The 16,220-nt window shown below is 34.9% G+C and overlaps 1 protein-coding gene across 1 annotated transcript in view; it reads right to left on the bottom strand.

The window, feature by feature from the left end:
* TUSC3 (tumor suppressor candidate 3) overlaps positions 1-16,220 on the bottom strand; it is a 123,240-nt gene that overhangs the window by 11,834 nt on the left and 95,186 nt on the right. The window contains exon 7 of the mRNA XM_054565802.1: positions 5,053-5,116. Coding sequence (XP_054421777.1) covers positions 5,053-5,116 — 64 coding nt within the window. The remainder of the gene's footprint in view (positions 1-5,052; positions 5,117-16,220) is intronic.

Genomic DNA, 16,220 nt, shown 5'->3' with positions numbered 1-16,220 from the left:
CTTGTTGAGTCTTCCTTTTTTTATATATTTCCTGTCTGTTTTTGCTTGATTTTTGTGAGGCTTACACACATCATCTCATAGATGGAGATGCTGTCAGTAGAAAAAGACTCTCTTATCTTCATTCTTTTATAAAGATTATACCCTTTTACTCCTCCCCTTTCATATTTTTGATATCACAAAATAACTTTTTTATTCTGTGAATTCCTTAACAAATTGCAGCTTTTATTATTTTAATGCTCTTTACCTTTTAGCCTTTATACTGTAAGTGGTTAATATACTATTTACACATAGTTTTCTAATTCTAGTCATCAAATATACTAGAGTTTTGTGTATTTTCATTTTGTGTGTGTGCTTTTCACTAATGAGCATTTGTTCATTTCAGCTTGAAGGACTCTTCAGCATTTCTTGTAAGGCAGGTCTAGCGGTGGTGAATTCTTTCAGCTTCTATCTGGGAGAGGCTTTATTTCTCCACATCTAAAGCATAACTTTGCTGGATAAAGTATTCTCAGATAACAATTTTTATCTTACAATACTTTGAATATGTCATTTCATTCTCTCCTAACCTGTAGAGTTTCTGCTGAGAAATCCATTGGTTGTCAAATGGGCATTTCTTTGTAGGTTACTTTATTTTCCCTGGCTGCTAAGATTTTTTTGTTTTTATCATTGATTTTTGACAGTTTCATTATGCTGTGTCTTGGAGGTCTTTATGCATTGGATTAATAAGGGATTTCTTTTAGCTTTGTAGACTTGCACATCTAGCTCCTTCCCCATGTTTGGGATGCAAGCTGAGGTCCTATGCACCTACTTTCTGATGCACAGGTGCCTGGACTTCCTGGAGGTCCCATTGTACTGCACAGATGTACTTTTGTTTGGTTAGGGATGTACGGCTGGTTGTAAATCAAAGGGGTGAGAAAAAAGGAATGACTCACACTGCCATGATAATGAGGTCACCCTGTTATCTTTTCATGTTAATGTAGCAGAACTATTAAGTCTTTTCATTTATGCATTTTGGTTATTGTTTCTAACTTATGACATTAATTCATACCCCTAAGTCTTAAGAACCCTGTCTTCTAATGTCGCTGAAGTTATGTCATCTCCTACTCAGAACACTAGCTTTCCATCTCACTCACAGTAAAAACTAAAGACCTTAAAATGGCCTCAAGGCAATGCATGATTTGCCTCCAGACCCACTGCCCGTACTTCTAGACCCTGTTTCCTCTTACTCTCATCCCTGCTATCTTCCAACAAGACGGGCCCCTCTGCCTTGAAATCTTGCACTTGATATTCCTCTGCTCGATATGCTCTTTCCACAGTGTAGAGAGTGCCAACATGAAAAGAGTGTAAGAGATGTAACTATATAGTGAATAGGCTGTAATTTTTCTGAGACTTGTTCTATTTTTCTAGGATAGTTAATGCCTACACACACACACACACACACACACACACACACACACACCCCCCCCCACTCCCCCCTGCCCTGGTCTACTCTGTGTATAATTTCTCACATTTGGATTAACATCATAGCAACATATATTTCAACTACTGTGCAGACTCCACAGTTTCTCTGCTGATCCCTCCATCATCTTATTGCTTAAAAAGTCAAAATACTGACATGATCCCACACATGAGAGAAGCTGCTATTTGTGTAAATTATATACAATACCCAGAGGCACTGGGCATCCCACTGAATTAATAACAAATCCATTTGCATTACATTATAATTCATTCTCAATTGCACATGATGTTAAGTTCACTGTTGCTCCTAGGAAGAGAATCACAATTGTCAATTTAAAGATAAATGAGAACATATGTTGAAAAATATAGTAGCACATTATACAAGACTTAAAGGATCTAAATCTAAAATTATCTTCAACTTGCATCTATTAGTAATTTTTTTCTATGTTTTTCCTTGGATAATACACATTAAAAGACACATTTTTCTCTATCACAGATTGAAAACAAATGCAGAATAAAACGCTCTTTCATAATAAATGGAAAACAAATGTTTTCTCAAGTGAAAAGGAAATGTGATCTTTATAAGAATATATGTTAAAATATCTTAAAAGTATTGCTAGTATAACCTTTGCCTTTTACTTCCAATGGATACTATCTTTGTCATCTTCTTTAGGTTCCAGAACTTCAAGGATGTGGGGAGGTATGGGACAGGTCAGAGTCTGTACAGTTTGTGGTAAAGCCAATCTAGTAACTTATGTGTCCTGTATCCACTAGCACATATAGACCCTATCTTGGTGGATTCAGAAAAGGTTCAGCAAGGTATAGGTAGATTTCCATTATCCAGCCAAGGTAACTTCTCATCAATCTCCTCTTCATAACTTGTGACTCCCTCATCTTATGGTTTTGTACCTGTTGTACCTCCTACTAGAATATTCTCTCTTACTCTCTGACAGGGAGACTTCTTTTGCTACTATATCAAACAAAATGCAGCATAAAAGTTGGTTCACCTACCCAGACTTCCAGGTGTGCTTCCCTTCCTTACTACTTCCAAGCACTAGTGCTGGCATTTGCCACACTGCACTACAATTATGTTTCCATCAGTCTACCTTCTCGCAAATAGCAAATATCTTATTTTCATAGGTAGTGAAGCATAACTGAATGAAAAATAGCATTTTATTGGGAGAAAATAAAGGATTACATAAGTTCTTCTTAGTGCACATAATTCTATGTCAAAATGTCATAATGTTTCTTATCCTTTTTTAAATATATCATATTCTGCTGTTTATAAGCTCATCCCTATTTTTGGCCCAAACTTTCAGGGGAAAAAACCTTTCATTTTAATTTAATTCAGTCTTTATTTATATTTAGGTACTGTTTTTTGTATTGTAAACGATTTTAGCATTTATTTTTGAACATATTATGATACAAGAAATCTTATGTAGCAAATAATTACAAAACACAAGAACAGATACAAGGTATTTCAGGTACTACTCATGCATAATGTGCATCCTTATTTTTCCCTCAAAAATTTGGGTAAAAAAGCACACATATACATGGCAAATGTGGTGGTTTTCTCTCACAGACCAATTAGGATTGTTCTCCATCCCAAATAAGATACTGAGAAAATAAAACACAGCTAATAGGGAGAGAAATCTTATTCTTAGTAAATATAATGATATAACTTATGACATTAAACAACTCCATCTGTTCTTCCTTAGGTTTTTTCCAACAAAATTTTGTATATAGCAATTGCTTCTAATCATTTGGCTCACTAAATTAGGAGAAAAAAACAAAACAAAACAAAAGGCAGAAATGGTCTCTAAAGAAAAAAAATCATCTAGAATTTGCTTTTTTTTGCATAAGGGAAAATATATAAACACATAAATTGCAAAAGAAAAAAAATACAGTGAGTTTAAAAACATAGCAGACTCTGCCAAAGAAAAGTAAAATCAGAAATTATTATATAATGACTCCTTTTTAACTTTTACTGATAAATTTAGTAGGTCTACCATTTTAGAAATACTTTTTTTTTCATAACTATAAGAAAATAAGAAATAAAGCAAAAAATAATTTCTGGTAACAGAGAATAGGGACTTCTAATTATTTCCTGCATTACCGTTAAAACTCTATATGGAAAATTTCATACAGTTTATGAAACTTCTTTGCTTCCTAAATCTCAGCTTCCTGTCAATGAGCCATGAAATGAAACCTTGGAGAATTCCTGCCATACAGTGGAGCTTTTGTTCCTTTTGCTAGGTATTTCTGATGTGTTTAATAGACTAGCTGCTTTGAATAAGACATGCTGTTAAAATGCTACATCATGGATTGATATAGGACAGAAAAAGGCAAAAATATATATATATATGTATATATAAATAAGAGCTAAAACGTTACCTGCAATAAATACTTTGTTTCTTACTACAGTACTTTAACACAAATGTATTTTGTTTCATAAGTACATTTTTATAATTAAAAGATAAAGTAAGAATAAATATGACCTTGCTATATTTTTTAACATGGAGTTGTTCTTATATATTTACAAATACTTCATTTTCTCACCTAAAGCCCATCCGATATGCAGAAAGTATTAATCTCTTAACCATATTTAAGCTGGAACACAGAAACCTTGCAGTTATTGACAATATTCACAAAATTTGAGGATGTTTACTCAAATATAGGTATTTCTAAATCCAACCTATAAGCCAAAGTAGAACAAAAACTAATACTCATCATAATAACTTCATAATTTTGAAGACATAAAGGATATGGATAATTAAGTGAAGGCAAGCAACAAATGGACTACGGGTATGTACAATACCACGTGTGCACTGAGCATGTGTGGTCAAGTGCGAAAGGACTAAAAGTGTTGAGAACTATTAGAGGTAAACGGTGGTTGGTGGTGTTCAGTGAGTTTCAGAGAGAGACTGCAATTAAAATGGAGTCTTATCTCTTCTCAAGCTTCATGTCCAAGGTCAAAGCTTCACACGACTCATACAAACATCACTGTTCCTCCAAAATACGGCTGTTTGTCTAAAAAGTAACTTCATTCTAATGATGTTCAGAGTTTGTTTTTAATTAGACACTTACCTCCTTGCTCTCCTGCTACCTTTTTATTGACCCTTCTACCTCTGAACCATAAGTTGGACAGTATTATTTGATTCAAAACAGTAGTCTGGCATGTTCCAAAAAGAGATTTCTAACTATCCTACCTCTCCTTCTTCTGACTGATCATAACATTTAAGGGAACCAGTACTAAAATAATGTTGTCATCTTGCTTTTAATTTTATAGGACACTTTTTTCTCCCCATTAAGATCCGATGGGAAAAGCCATAAAATTTCACAATTAAACTCTAGCTAGAGATAATCAATGAGTGCAAAAGCTACACTTTGAAATTCAATAGTCAGTAAAAAAAAAAAATTATAGCCTGTTAATGATTCAGAATAAAAACAAAAATTATAATAGGAAATAATTAGCATAGAAATTAGAAAATTTCACATAGTAAGTTTAAAACTTACTGTATATTTTCAGGAAAAAAAAATAGTAACTTGATAGCACAGGGCTTTGTGCTTTCTGGCCTGCCGGCATTCAAAGGATACTCAGCACCAGGATGATGTGTGACTCCGCCACGAACTGCGCCTGGCTGCTCCCGTGGATGTAGCTCTACAAACATGAGACAAAGGAGCAGCGTTACAATTCGAGGGGAAAAGGGACTTTTTTAAATTATATTTTGTAGTTTTGTGTCATGAAGATAAAGGAAAAAATCAATTAAACTCTATTTATAATCTTTATAACAGATGAAAATGGTGGTGTAAACTGTAGGAAGCAACTTAATATCAAAGTAAACTTCTATCTGGTTTAAAGGTTAACTATGAACACACGAAACAAGGTAATGATTTTTCCAGAGTTACTGCAAAATGTACTTGATAGCATAAGGTACAAATTAGCACAAGTAAGATTACTAATTCTTCATCCATTAAAAGAGTAAAAAAATGACCCATCAAATGTTAAATCACTCTTTTCCATATTGTCAAAATTTTTAAAATACGGAGAATAACTTTATAAATGCATTCATTTCATTAAAGCATTTTCACTGATTTAAAAAAATATAATTACTAGTACTGGTGTAGCTCATTGAGAAATGCAAGGTTTCCATATCTAATAAGAACTATATTAGTTGATGCCATATTATGGAAAATCTGACATAAATCTCCATCTAGGATGTTTTGCTTCTAAAAACCCAACTTCCACAGTATTTCGGCTGTTACTTTCTCATGAAAATAAGTTGCTTTGCAATTGCTTTAAATACAAGTCCTTTTCCATGTTTTCTGTTCATGAAAAACAATTCTGTAGAAAAAAATAACCACTATGATATAAGATTAATATCCTCAATTTTACATATGAAGAATGAAGAATAACTGTATCAGTGAGAAGGGAAGAACCACTTTGGTCTTCTCTGAATCTTCCTGTTTTTATTATTGGCGATACATAGGGATGATCCCACACATGCTTTACTGGAGAGGGTATTTAACTAAGAGTTGGAAAATTATTCCTTCTTGGCCTTAACCCTAAGTACATCACCAAATGTCTCAGATATCCAATATCCCCTCATTTATAAAATTAGGAAGATTAGCTGATTCCTAGTACTTCTTCTAAGTATATAGTCTTGTTTTGTCATTAATTCTATCTCGATACTTTCATGTAAAGCTGTTGTTTATACTCTAAACTGTCTTTGTTTCCATCTCAAATTTCTCAGTAATTTCACAGTGCAGCTGCCTCCCCCAAAGGTGTATTTAGATGTAGTCTTTAAGCACAGCTTCAAGCAAGCTAGATAAAAAATAGCTGTTTCTGGTCCATTCACATTATAATTCTGAGGAATCTTGCCACATGTTTTCTTCTGACTCTATCCATTTAAATGTCCCTATACGGAGACAAGTACAGCTTTGAAAATCATAACCTAGCCGGTAGCTAATCATTTAAGGCATTTAACATTAGTAAAGAATACAATGTAGCAAAACTAACACCAACACTATAAGCTATGCTTGATATCAATTCAAGTTTGGTTGTAAACTAAGACCTTCCAAACTAAGAAATGAAGGTTTTATTTTAATAATTGTAACAGCAAGGATAATAGCAAATAGAACCATACCAAGTACTAATAATACTATTTATCGAACACTCATTTTGTGGAAGACACTTGTAAGTTTTACATGCAATATCTCATTTAATTCTAATAATCCTACAAGGTAGGCATTTTTATTACAGACACTTTATAGATAAGGTATCTGAAGGAACTTGTCCAAGTTTTCACATTAGCACATGTGAATGCTGGGATTTGAAATTAGGTCTCTTTGACTTCAAATCCTGAGCTCTTATTCAATCTACTACCTTAATTATTGGACATTTGACTGGATGTTTCACAAATGATACCCCACTGTTGTTCTTAACAACCATATATAATAGTTATTATCATATCATCTTCCAAATGAGGAAAATGGGATTTAGAAAAATTAATTTGCTTAAGACTACACAACTAGCAGTTGGTGGAATTAGGATGAAACCTGAGTCTAACGGTGTCCAAGGTTCATGCCTTTTCTATTAATAACATCAAAAGACAAGAAGGAAATCAAGTGAAACATTTTATAAAAGCTTTTTCTGGCAATCACTTAATTACACAGTGATCATTTAAGTAATTAAAATCAACGTTCGTATGACTGAAATATCTGAACATAACAATACTTGGTATTACAACGAGATTTATATAATGACTAGAAGGCAGTTTGCCTGTATTAGAATCACAAATTTGGAGAAGCGAGAACTTCAGATATTTTCTAGGTGAGTGGTTTCAAAACTTTCAATAGAATCTTCTCTGGTCAAAGGCATCAATAGACTTCCACATTTCAAATTCCGTGGTCATGCCTCCGTCTTGACTTGATCTGGTAAAACTGCTGCATGTGATCACTCTCTCCTTTTTTTGTACTATTTCCTTCCTTTGACTTCTAAGGTGTCACTCTAGATTCTCCTACTTTGCGGGCTCCCCTCCCTCAGGACCCTCAGCTGTCCCCCTTCGTTACCCTCTCTCTAAATCCTGGAGTAGCGCAGGGCTGCGTACGCTTCAGCCCCGTCTTTACATTCAGCCTTCCCAAGTGTTCCCACCCATCCCATCATCACTTTAACTGTCATTTCCACATTGATGATTCCTACGTTTGTGTCTCCATCCCGGACCTTTAGACTTGTATACTGGTCTGTATATATCCACCTCCATTTGGTAATCTAACAGTATTCATTAATAGACTCTACTTGGAAGTGTGAAACTAAAATGGTCAAAATAAACTTTTGTTATGCACCTTCCTCCCCCCAGCCTTTCAATCCCAGAAACAGCAACTTAATTTTTCCCGTTATTTAGGCCCAAACCTTGAAATCCTTCTTGTCTCTTCTTTCTTCCCTTCCTCCCTTTCCATAGAGCCAATAGTTGAGAAAATACTGTTAACTATGTTCAGAATCCATTCTAAATTCAAGCACTTGTGACCACTCCCAGGAAGCACTAGCAGAGAATCCCGAGGGTTAGGCCAGACCTGCCCCCTGGTCCAGCAGTCACGTCTTCTCTACAGGACGGCAGTAGCCTCCTGTGTTCGCCCTGTTCTACCCAGGGCCCACCTGTCGGATTAATCCTGTTAAAGCTAATCAGATCCCACCATTACCCTAACAGAGCCCTTCAATTCTGTCTCAAATGTGTGAAGAAAACATATCATTAAATCTCTTCCAGCTGCCAGTCACAATGCCAGAGAACCTATAGATCTCCAATTAATTTAAAAATACAGCTAAGTTAAAAAAAAATTCACACTTGGTCCTTAAAGACTTATCATTTCACTATAACATGTCTATAACATTTGTGCTTTATTTCTTGCATACATGAGGCAGGGCAGAGTGAAGGCTTGTAGACAATCCTGATTCTGCTACCTGCTAGCTGTGTTATCATAAACAAATTCCTTAACCTCAATGATCTCATCTTATATGGGAACAGGAAGATATTCTCAAAATATTGTCCTAAAATTCAAAGAATGTTAAGGACCTGGTTTTCGCTATAGTAATTTTAAAAAAACCAAACAAACAAGGATAAGTCATTTGAAAGTCTCTATTCCAAGGAAACTGTTTTCTAAACATTAGATGAGCATGCTTAAATGACATTCAGAAATTCATTTTAACAGGTATATTTGGTGTGTTAAACTGGTATTTTGTAAAGACGACACTCAGGAACTTGAACTAACATTTGATTCTTGTCCATCATCTTTAGTTGTGAAAATCACCTTAAGACCAGATAGGACAACAGTGTGGTGAGTGCTGGGGAGTAGCTGGTAATGGTAATAAAAATATAATAAAGATTCTATTTTTAAAAAAGACCAGACAGTCAAAGGACTTCAGGGTTTAATACAGTATATTTCATCTAATAAATGTTTATTGGGCAATTATGTCCCAGGCACTGATTTAGGCAATGGGATCCCACATAACAAAAACAGAAAACAAACGCAAAATGCAAAAAAAACTATATTCTCATGAGTTTACACATTCAAATGTGAGAACACATTCTGTCTATCACAGTGCATCCGAGAGATTATAGGCACACACTAAAAGCTGTATGAGCAAACGCAAGAATAAAAGGATAAAGAGGCATGCCAGAGGTCTTAAGTATTAACCTTAGGAAGCTATCTTTCACTGAGGGGCCACCTGCTGCAATGACTTAATCTAATTAAGATTGACCTAAGGTCCACAATTTTAAGCTGTTTTTAAAAATTAGTATTTAACTGATACATGCACTTTCAAAATTCTTTATAGAATAAGTAATGAATTCCTTTACAGCTTTACCAGGATGTTCATTTCTATCTCTCTCTGATTTTTATTAATTCTCATAAGGAAGGTATTAATAAAATGGTAATTTAATCCTAAATATACACATATTTAACTTGCACTTATAACCACAGTGCATTTGCAGATGAGGTGACAAGCCAAGGAGAAAATCTGCATGTCCTTTGATATTGAATACATATCTATTTTTCCCATGAAGACAAATGGTTTGTTGTAAATGCTCTTCACTTAACCAGTCCATTGAACACCTCCCTAAAGCATATAAACTAAAATCAAACAAAAGAACGATTAACAAATATTAGTGTATCAGAAAATTCATTACCATGACTTACTTAAAAGCCATTTTTATACAGAAGAAAAATTAGATGACTTCAAGGTTGCATAGCATAATATAAATAATACATGAATAATACACTTAATTTCAAGTAACACACTTGAAAATAAATTAGTATATTTTGTTTACTACAATGATTCTAATACCTCTTACACAACATTATCAGAAAAGGACATGGAAATTAAGCTAAATTTAGTATGTGTCAGAAGATATAAGAAACCTCATTACCTTTACTTTATTCCTAAATTCTTGGAAGGTAAAAATCAGTCATGATGCTCTGCTTTTACAATATTATTTTAGTTGTGTTGGTAGTGAGTGATCATTAAGGAGTCCTTTTATGCACTTAACGTTCTGGAAATAATAATGGCCATTGGACCAACAGGTTGTTATCTGAGCAGGAAGCCATTGTAATGAAAAGCACACAGAAGTGCTTAAAGATCAGGAGTCTTGGTTTCTAGCGCTGATACTACACGCTGAATTTCAGAAACTAGCTGTTAATCTTGGTCAGTGTAATCATCTGGGTCTAAGTTTCCTAATCTGTGAACAAAAAACAAGGAAGTTGGTTTTATCAAGAAAACTGGGGAGTAGGACAATTTATAAAATGGATTTTAATTAAAATGGCTGAGTTGGTATGCCTATCCTGGATCTGCCACAAGTGTGACCTTGAACAAAATCATTGTAAGCGCCAAACTGTTCAGCTATATAATGAAAAAAACAATGTCAAAAGTTAATTAGATAATATACATAAAATGCTTAGTATCAGGCTGGAAACCCAAAAGCAGTCAGTAGATGTTATCTTTCGTTATTATCTAAGACTCAAATGAATTAGAACATTTTATTCTATTTTAGTCCTGTGACTCACATGTAAGCATAATGTGCACTGGTTTATGACTATAGTTAATCAATAATAGTAGACTATATGTGGTTTAAATCCTCATGTCAGTGATAATTTTTTTAAACTTCTTATTCAAATCTCTTACATACCAAGCTAATATTAAAATGATCATCTGTAAAGCAAAAGCAAGATATAAACCACCAACCTATTTGATAAACCCTAACAAAGACTGTTTTAGTTAAATGAGCTTTCAAGAAAAAATAATTACATAAGCAGAGTACAAAATATTGTTCAGTAATGTATATAAGCCAGAAAATAACTCTTTTGAAGACTATAATATACAGGATTCAGATTAGTTGTTATTTCTCCCTGTTCACTGACAAAATACATACTGGCATCTATTTTCTTTGGTATAAGTTAATAAATAAAAAAATAAATAGTGTGCTTAAATCAATTCCAGAGAGAGAGGATTTTGATCGTTCTAAAAACTATAAAATGTTTAAAAATCATTTATGACACCAAGAAAATGGTGAAGGAATAAAACTAGGATTAGATATCGTTGAGAGTTATCCAAATCACAACTTGTCTTAGTTCAAGGTCAAATCCACAAAAATGCTTCTGGACCTTTCTTTCATTTTAAAATAAATGGTTACAAAATGAACCAAGAGCTTGTCAACAGCTAAAGGAAACACTGCTGTGATTATCTTTCATCATCTACGTGAATTTTTTTCTGTCCCATCTTTTCATGCAGTTTGACTCAAATCATATAAAATGAGGGATCTGCTTTTTGTGTGTAATGGGATGACATGTACCTTTCTATCTTCCCATTTTCTTTCCTGTTCTTGCATACACCATGCAAAACCACCTCTGTAAATCCTTTCAGCCTTTTTCATCCCTTTTGTACTGCCTCCCAGTACATGGACAAGAGACACTTAAATACTTGATAAAATATATTAAGTGACAATCTCTCAATTACCTAGCATAGGAGTCTTCTAAGTATGACAACAGTAGAAAAAAGAAAACGTGATAGTTTCCTATCAACATAAAATATAGACTAGTGTATGAAAATCTTCTGTTTTCTTTTGCAACATTTCCCAAGAAGTGAAAAGGGTTGTCGCATTGCATTTATGTATTTATATTTGTATAATTTATTTTATTGTATTTTTGAATTACCATTTATCCCCCTTACACCCTCTTCTACCTCTTCCCACCCCGACCCCGACGCCGCAATCACCGCACTATTGTCCGTATCCACGAGTTCTTTTTTTTTTCTGAACCTCCACCTTTAACCTCTCCCCCAAGAGCTGTCAGCCTGCTTTTAAATAAAGTTATCTGTTCTTTGAGGTTACTGTTGACTGTTTAAGGTTTGCCAGCAGAAAAGCAACTGTTTTCCTCAGAGCCTACATAAAATAAGGGATCTGCTTTTTGTGTATAATAGGCTCAATCATTTTTTTACCGTGTCATTCTAAGTAAATAAGATGCTATTTCAAAACCTGTAAGAGAGTAGGAAGGCAGTAATGCCACCCTGGCCCTGAGCCTCCTCCGTGTGCTAAGGTACCCAGAACACTAAAATAAAATAATCTTTATTATTTCCTTTTCAGCTTCTTTCTGGGACTACTTCTGTCCAGGAAAGGATTCTTTTGAGATACACTATCTTATTTAGTGTTAAAATTAATAGAACTACTATGAGGCATCCTATGACCTTCCCACCGTGTGATGCTATAATCTTGCTTCAGATGGAACCAATCAATTGGGTGTTCATTAAAAACAAAGTGTGAGAGGAGGCAGGCGGGCGTTTATTGAGCCAATGACAAAAGGGAGCATTCCGCGTCACCACTGTTCTGCACAAAACAAGCCGAAATCCCAAGGCGGTGTGAACTCTGACATTCTCATAAAAGATTTATCTATTTCCTGTTAGTTATACATTTCCAACCCTTTCCTTTGGGATCTTCTTTTTATTCATCAACCTACATCAACTTCTCTAAGTCAGCGCTAGTTCTTGTGAGGCTGCTACGCCAAATGGTGGGTGTGATACAACTCATAAAATAGCTAGGCCACTTCCTCCTGGATTTGCCTGGAAAAGAGATATAAATAGGTATTATCTACAACCAGGTCGCAAAGACTGCCAGGGTGCTTGATTTCTCCAAAGGAGATATATACATCTAGATATCTATATCTATATCTATCTATCTATCTATCTATCTATCTATCTATCATGCTTGAAATTCCTAAGTACCTCATCAAATATCTGGCTTAATCTGAAATAGATTATAGTAGACATAGAACAGTTCTTCATGAAAACACTGATAAATCGTGTCGCTTACCAAACTCACAGTAAATTGTCTTTGTCAACTGTTAGCAACAAGACCCTGCTCTCTTGTTAACTGAAATTTTAGGGTATCTTTTTAGTCCTATTTCAACTGAACTTACCGCACTGGCCGATGTGGTGTGTGAAACCCGTATCTACCCTAGCCATAGTCTTCAATAAGTAAAAGCATCAGAAAACTGGTAGTCCAGGGTAATATAAGTGGGGAAAAAAGGAACAGTAAAACAGGACAACAGCAACCCCTCCCCCGCCCCCAACAAAAACTTCCAAGCAGTACTAAGGAAATCTTAAATAGAATATGCTAAAGTAGTTCATTATAATTGTCCCTCCTTAGAAGGTCAGCTACTGAGAACACGCAGTGCAGCGCTAGAACAGTTCCAGGGTAACATAAAACCACCTTGGGCCCCAGACGCTAGTAGGACACTTACTGACGATACACCATGTTTGAAGGGGCACCTCTTACTTTCTGAACAAAACTGAGAATATGGTCAATGACAGCGCTATTCATACATACTACACTTTCAAAATTTTAAGGAAATAAAGTCTCTTCCAAGTCTACAGCAAAGATGTAAAAGGTCCTATGCTTCACCTTCTAGGTAATCATAGTAACTAATATTTTGTTGACAACAACAGATTTCTAGACTTATTATAGATTTAATTTTATTCAGTAACAAAAGAAAACTTGAAATGCATTGTATAATTAATTACTCCCAACAGAATTTTCTTTTGTAATTTAAGTAATAAAAAGATCAAAATGAAAAGTTGTTATATTCTACAACATTTCCCATCCAACTGAATAAGCTTTTAATGTGAGGGATATTGAATATGTAAATCTATAATTCTTTAAAAGCTTTGGTAGCTGTCACAGTAGGTATATATAAAAAGGATAATGTAATCAAAATGTGTGGGGGGTTTTTTTTTCCCCTCTTTTAACTTCCAGGAAAAAAAGATGAAACATCAAGGCAGATTAATATTCTCATGTCATTATTATGAATGTAAATTTAAAATGCAAGTGCATCAACAACATAAAAACAACTAATGCAGCTTAAGATTTACATCATTCTTGGTAACAAATATAATCACTCATTTCTTACCACCCGATTTTTGCACCTATAATTTGTCTAAGAAATACGTTAGTAATGGAGTTTGTGCTCTAATCTAGCTTCGCCAATATTTGAACGATTTCCCCTATAAAGCTCTTTTTCCTCTCTGTAATTCATTTGCCTGGTACAATCATTGTTTTGTCACTTATGGAGCTATTAGGTGATAAAAAGATGTTTTCAAGCAAACTGTATGCAGTGCATTTAAACAAAAAACAAACAAGGATCACCGTTTCAAAGCATAGTCTGTCTCTAACATTTCTTTTCTTCTTTTTTTGATGTTATCTGTAAAAACGGATGTCTATATCCCCAATTCTCAGTAAATGCTTTAACAATTCTGTATCTGTAAGCATATTCACGAAGATGACAAATACCCTGGGTGGCCAGGCGGTTATTTCTTAATAATAAACCTTTTAGCACATCTGTTAGATCACTCTCTGATCATTATGTGTATGTTGTATTTATTCATGTCACTGATTCATCAATTGTAATTTAAGCAAAATATTGCTGAGTCTGAATCCCAGTACATCATGCTGAACTATCTGCTATGACAGTTTTTCTAGTCCAGTTCGTCAGATCGCTTTAGTTGACATCCTTAAAGTCTCCCTTCCATTGTCTTAAGAATGACACAAGTTCACCTAGTGCCAACTGCTTTAGAAGCCCAGTGTCATCCATTTTCTCCACGTGTCCAGGACACTGCATTCCGGTGGGCAAGTCTGGGCCATCGTTGTCTCCGAATATTTGATATCAGAGACTTCGCCTTGACATTTGATGTGAAATACAGTGCAATGGTACGATAAATGGAACCTGCCTAAGAAATAAAAGTGATGCTGATGAGGACTCAGACGTTAGACTCGCACAGCACAGCCAACAGTGATGGGTGTTATGGGTGAACCTGCTAAGCTGCCAAACATGCCATTACCTTCTTGGTGTAATTTTCCATTTCTTTCAGCTTACTATTTCAATGCTACAAATGAACAACATTCACCTTTATATTTAATCAGTATACTATCCATGTGAATCCAGGTGTATGAGAGGTATTTTGTATATAATAGGCTGATACACAACTTCTGGTTTTACTAGAAAAACTTTCTAACACCAAGCACAACAATCACCTTCTCCAGAGCACCGCACACTAACAGTTGAGAGTTCTGGTTCCTAGCCGGGCGGCTAGGCTTGGATTCTAGCTGTGTGGGACTGAGCACGCTGCTTCACCAGCTTGTACGGCTCAGTTTCCTCACCTGTGAAGCAAGGCTGTTATAATAATTTAAAGCCTTTAGAAAAGCATGACATGAAGCAAGCCTTCAGTAAGTGTTACCTATTGTTGTTGTTACATTTATATATTCCACACCTATTAATTGAATGTCTAATGGGCAGCCTTTCCAGGAACTTGAGATAAAATAGTGAACAGAGCAAATATCTCTGGCTTACAGGTTCGTGTGCGTGCTGGCAGCAGGGAGCAGGTTTAGAGAAACAAAACAATATAAACAGTGAATATACAGATAGATATGTGTATATGTGAATAATATAAAATAACTTGTACACTAAGGACATTAGGTGGCCACACTGTTTTTTTGGGAAGCACAGGTAAGGCAGAGGAGAATAAAGACCAGAACAAAGGCCTTAAGGTAGGAATGTATGCGTTCAATGAACAGTAAAGTCAATGTGTTAGCAAGGACTTAAGTTTGTACTGAGTCACATGAGACACCATAAAAGGAAGGTTTTGAGAAGAAAAGTAACATGGTCTATGCAGAGAAGAGACAATGGTGGAGCCAGGACAGAAGCAAAGAGAGAAGAGAGGTTACTACAATAATAGGGTCAGAAGACGCTGGTAGCTTAAAGTATATTGATGGCAGTTGGTAAGACGTGATCGAATCCCAGATATATTGTGAAGGAAGAACAGTATTTTTTGTTTCCTGTGTGTTTTATGCAAAAGGAGACTAACTTTATAAGTGACAGAATGTTTATTATTTTGAAGTCCAAGTTCATAGTAAATATATATTGCAATATTTATACTGATACAAATAGAGAACATTTTCATTCAATTGGAGATGCATGAGTTTAAACAAAATCTGCATAATCTTTTATATATTTAGGTTTATTAAAGTAAAGAGGTCACCAAAAGGGTAGCATGTACTTTAATTATAAAAGAAGTAGGTTACATTATTTGTCCGTGAAATTTCTATTTTCTTTTTACACTTCCTTTTTTGAAGATTCATGCTCTCATATTCAACAGCTCTTCTGTAGGAAAGGCCTATTCCCAACCAGGTTTATGTTTTCCCATCTTCCAGGGTCACTGCTAATTGGGT

This window comes from Pteronotus mesoamericanus, unplaced genomic scaffold, assembly GCF_021234165.1.
Source record: "Pteronotus mesoamericanus isolate MK-2021 breed Mesoamerican mustached bat unplaced genomic scaffold, CSHL_Meso_final contig_169, whole genome shotgun sequence".
NCBI classification, from domain to species: domain Eukaryota; kingdom Metazoa; phylum Chordata; class Mammalia; order Chiroptera; family Mormoopidae; genus Pteronotus; species Pteronotus mesoamericanus.
Note: the sequence above shows the minus strand (reverse complement) of the source record. Positions and strands in the feature narration are given on the sequence as shown.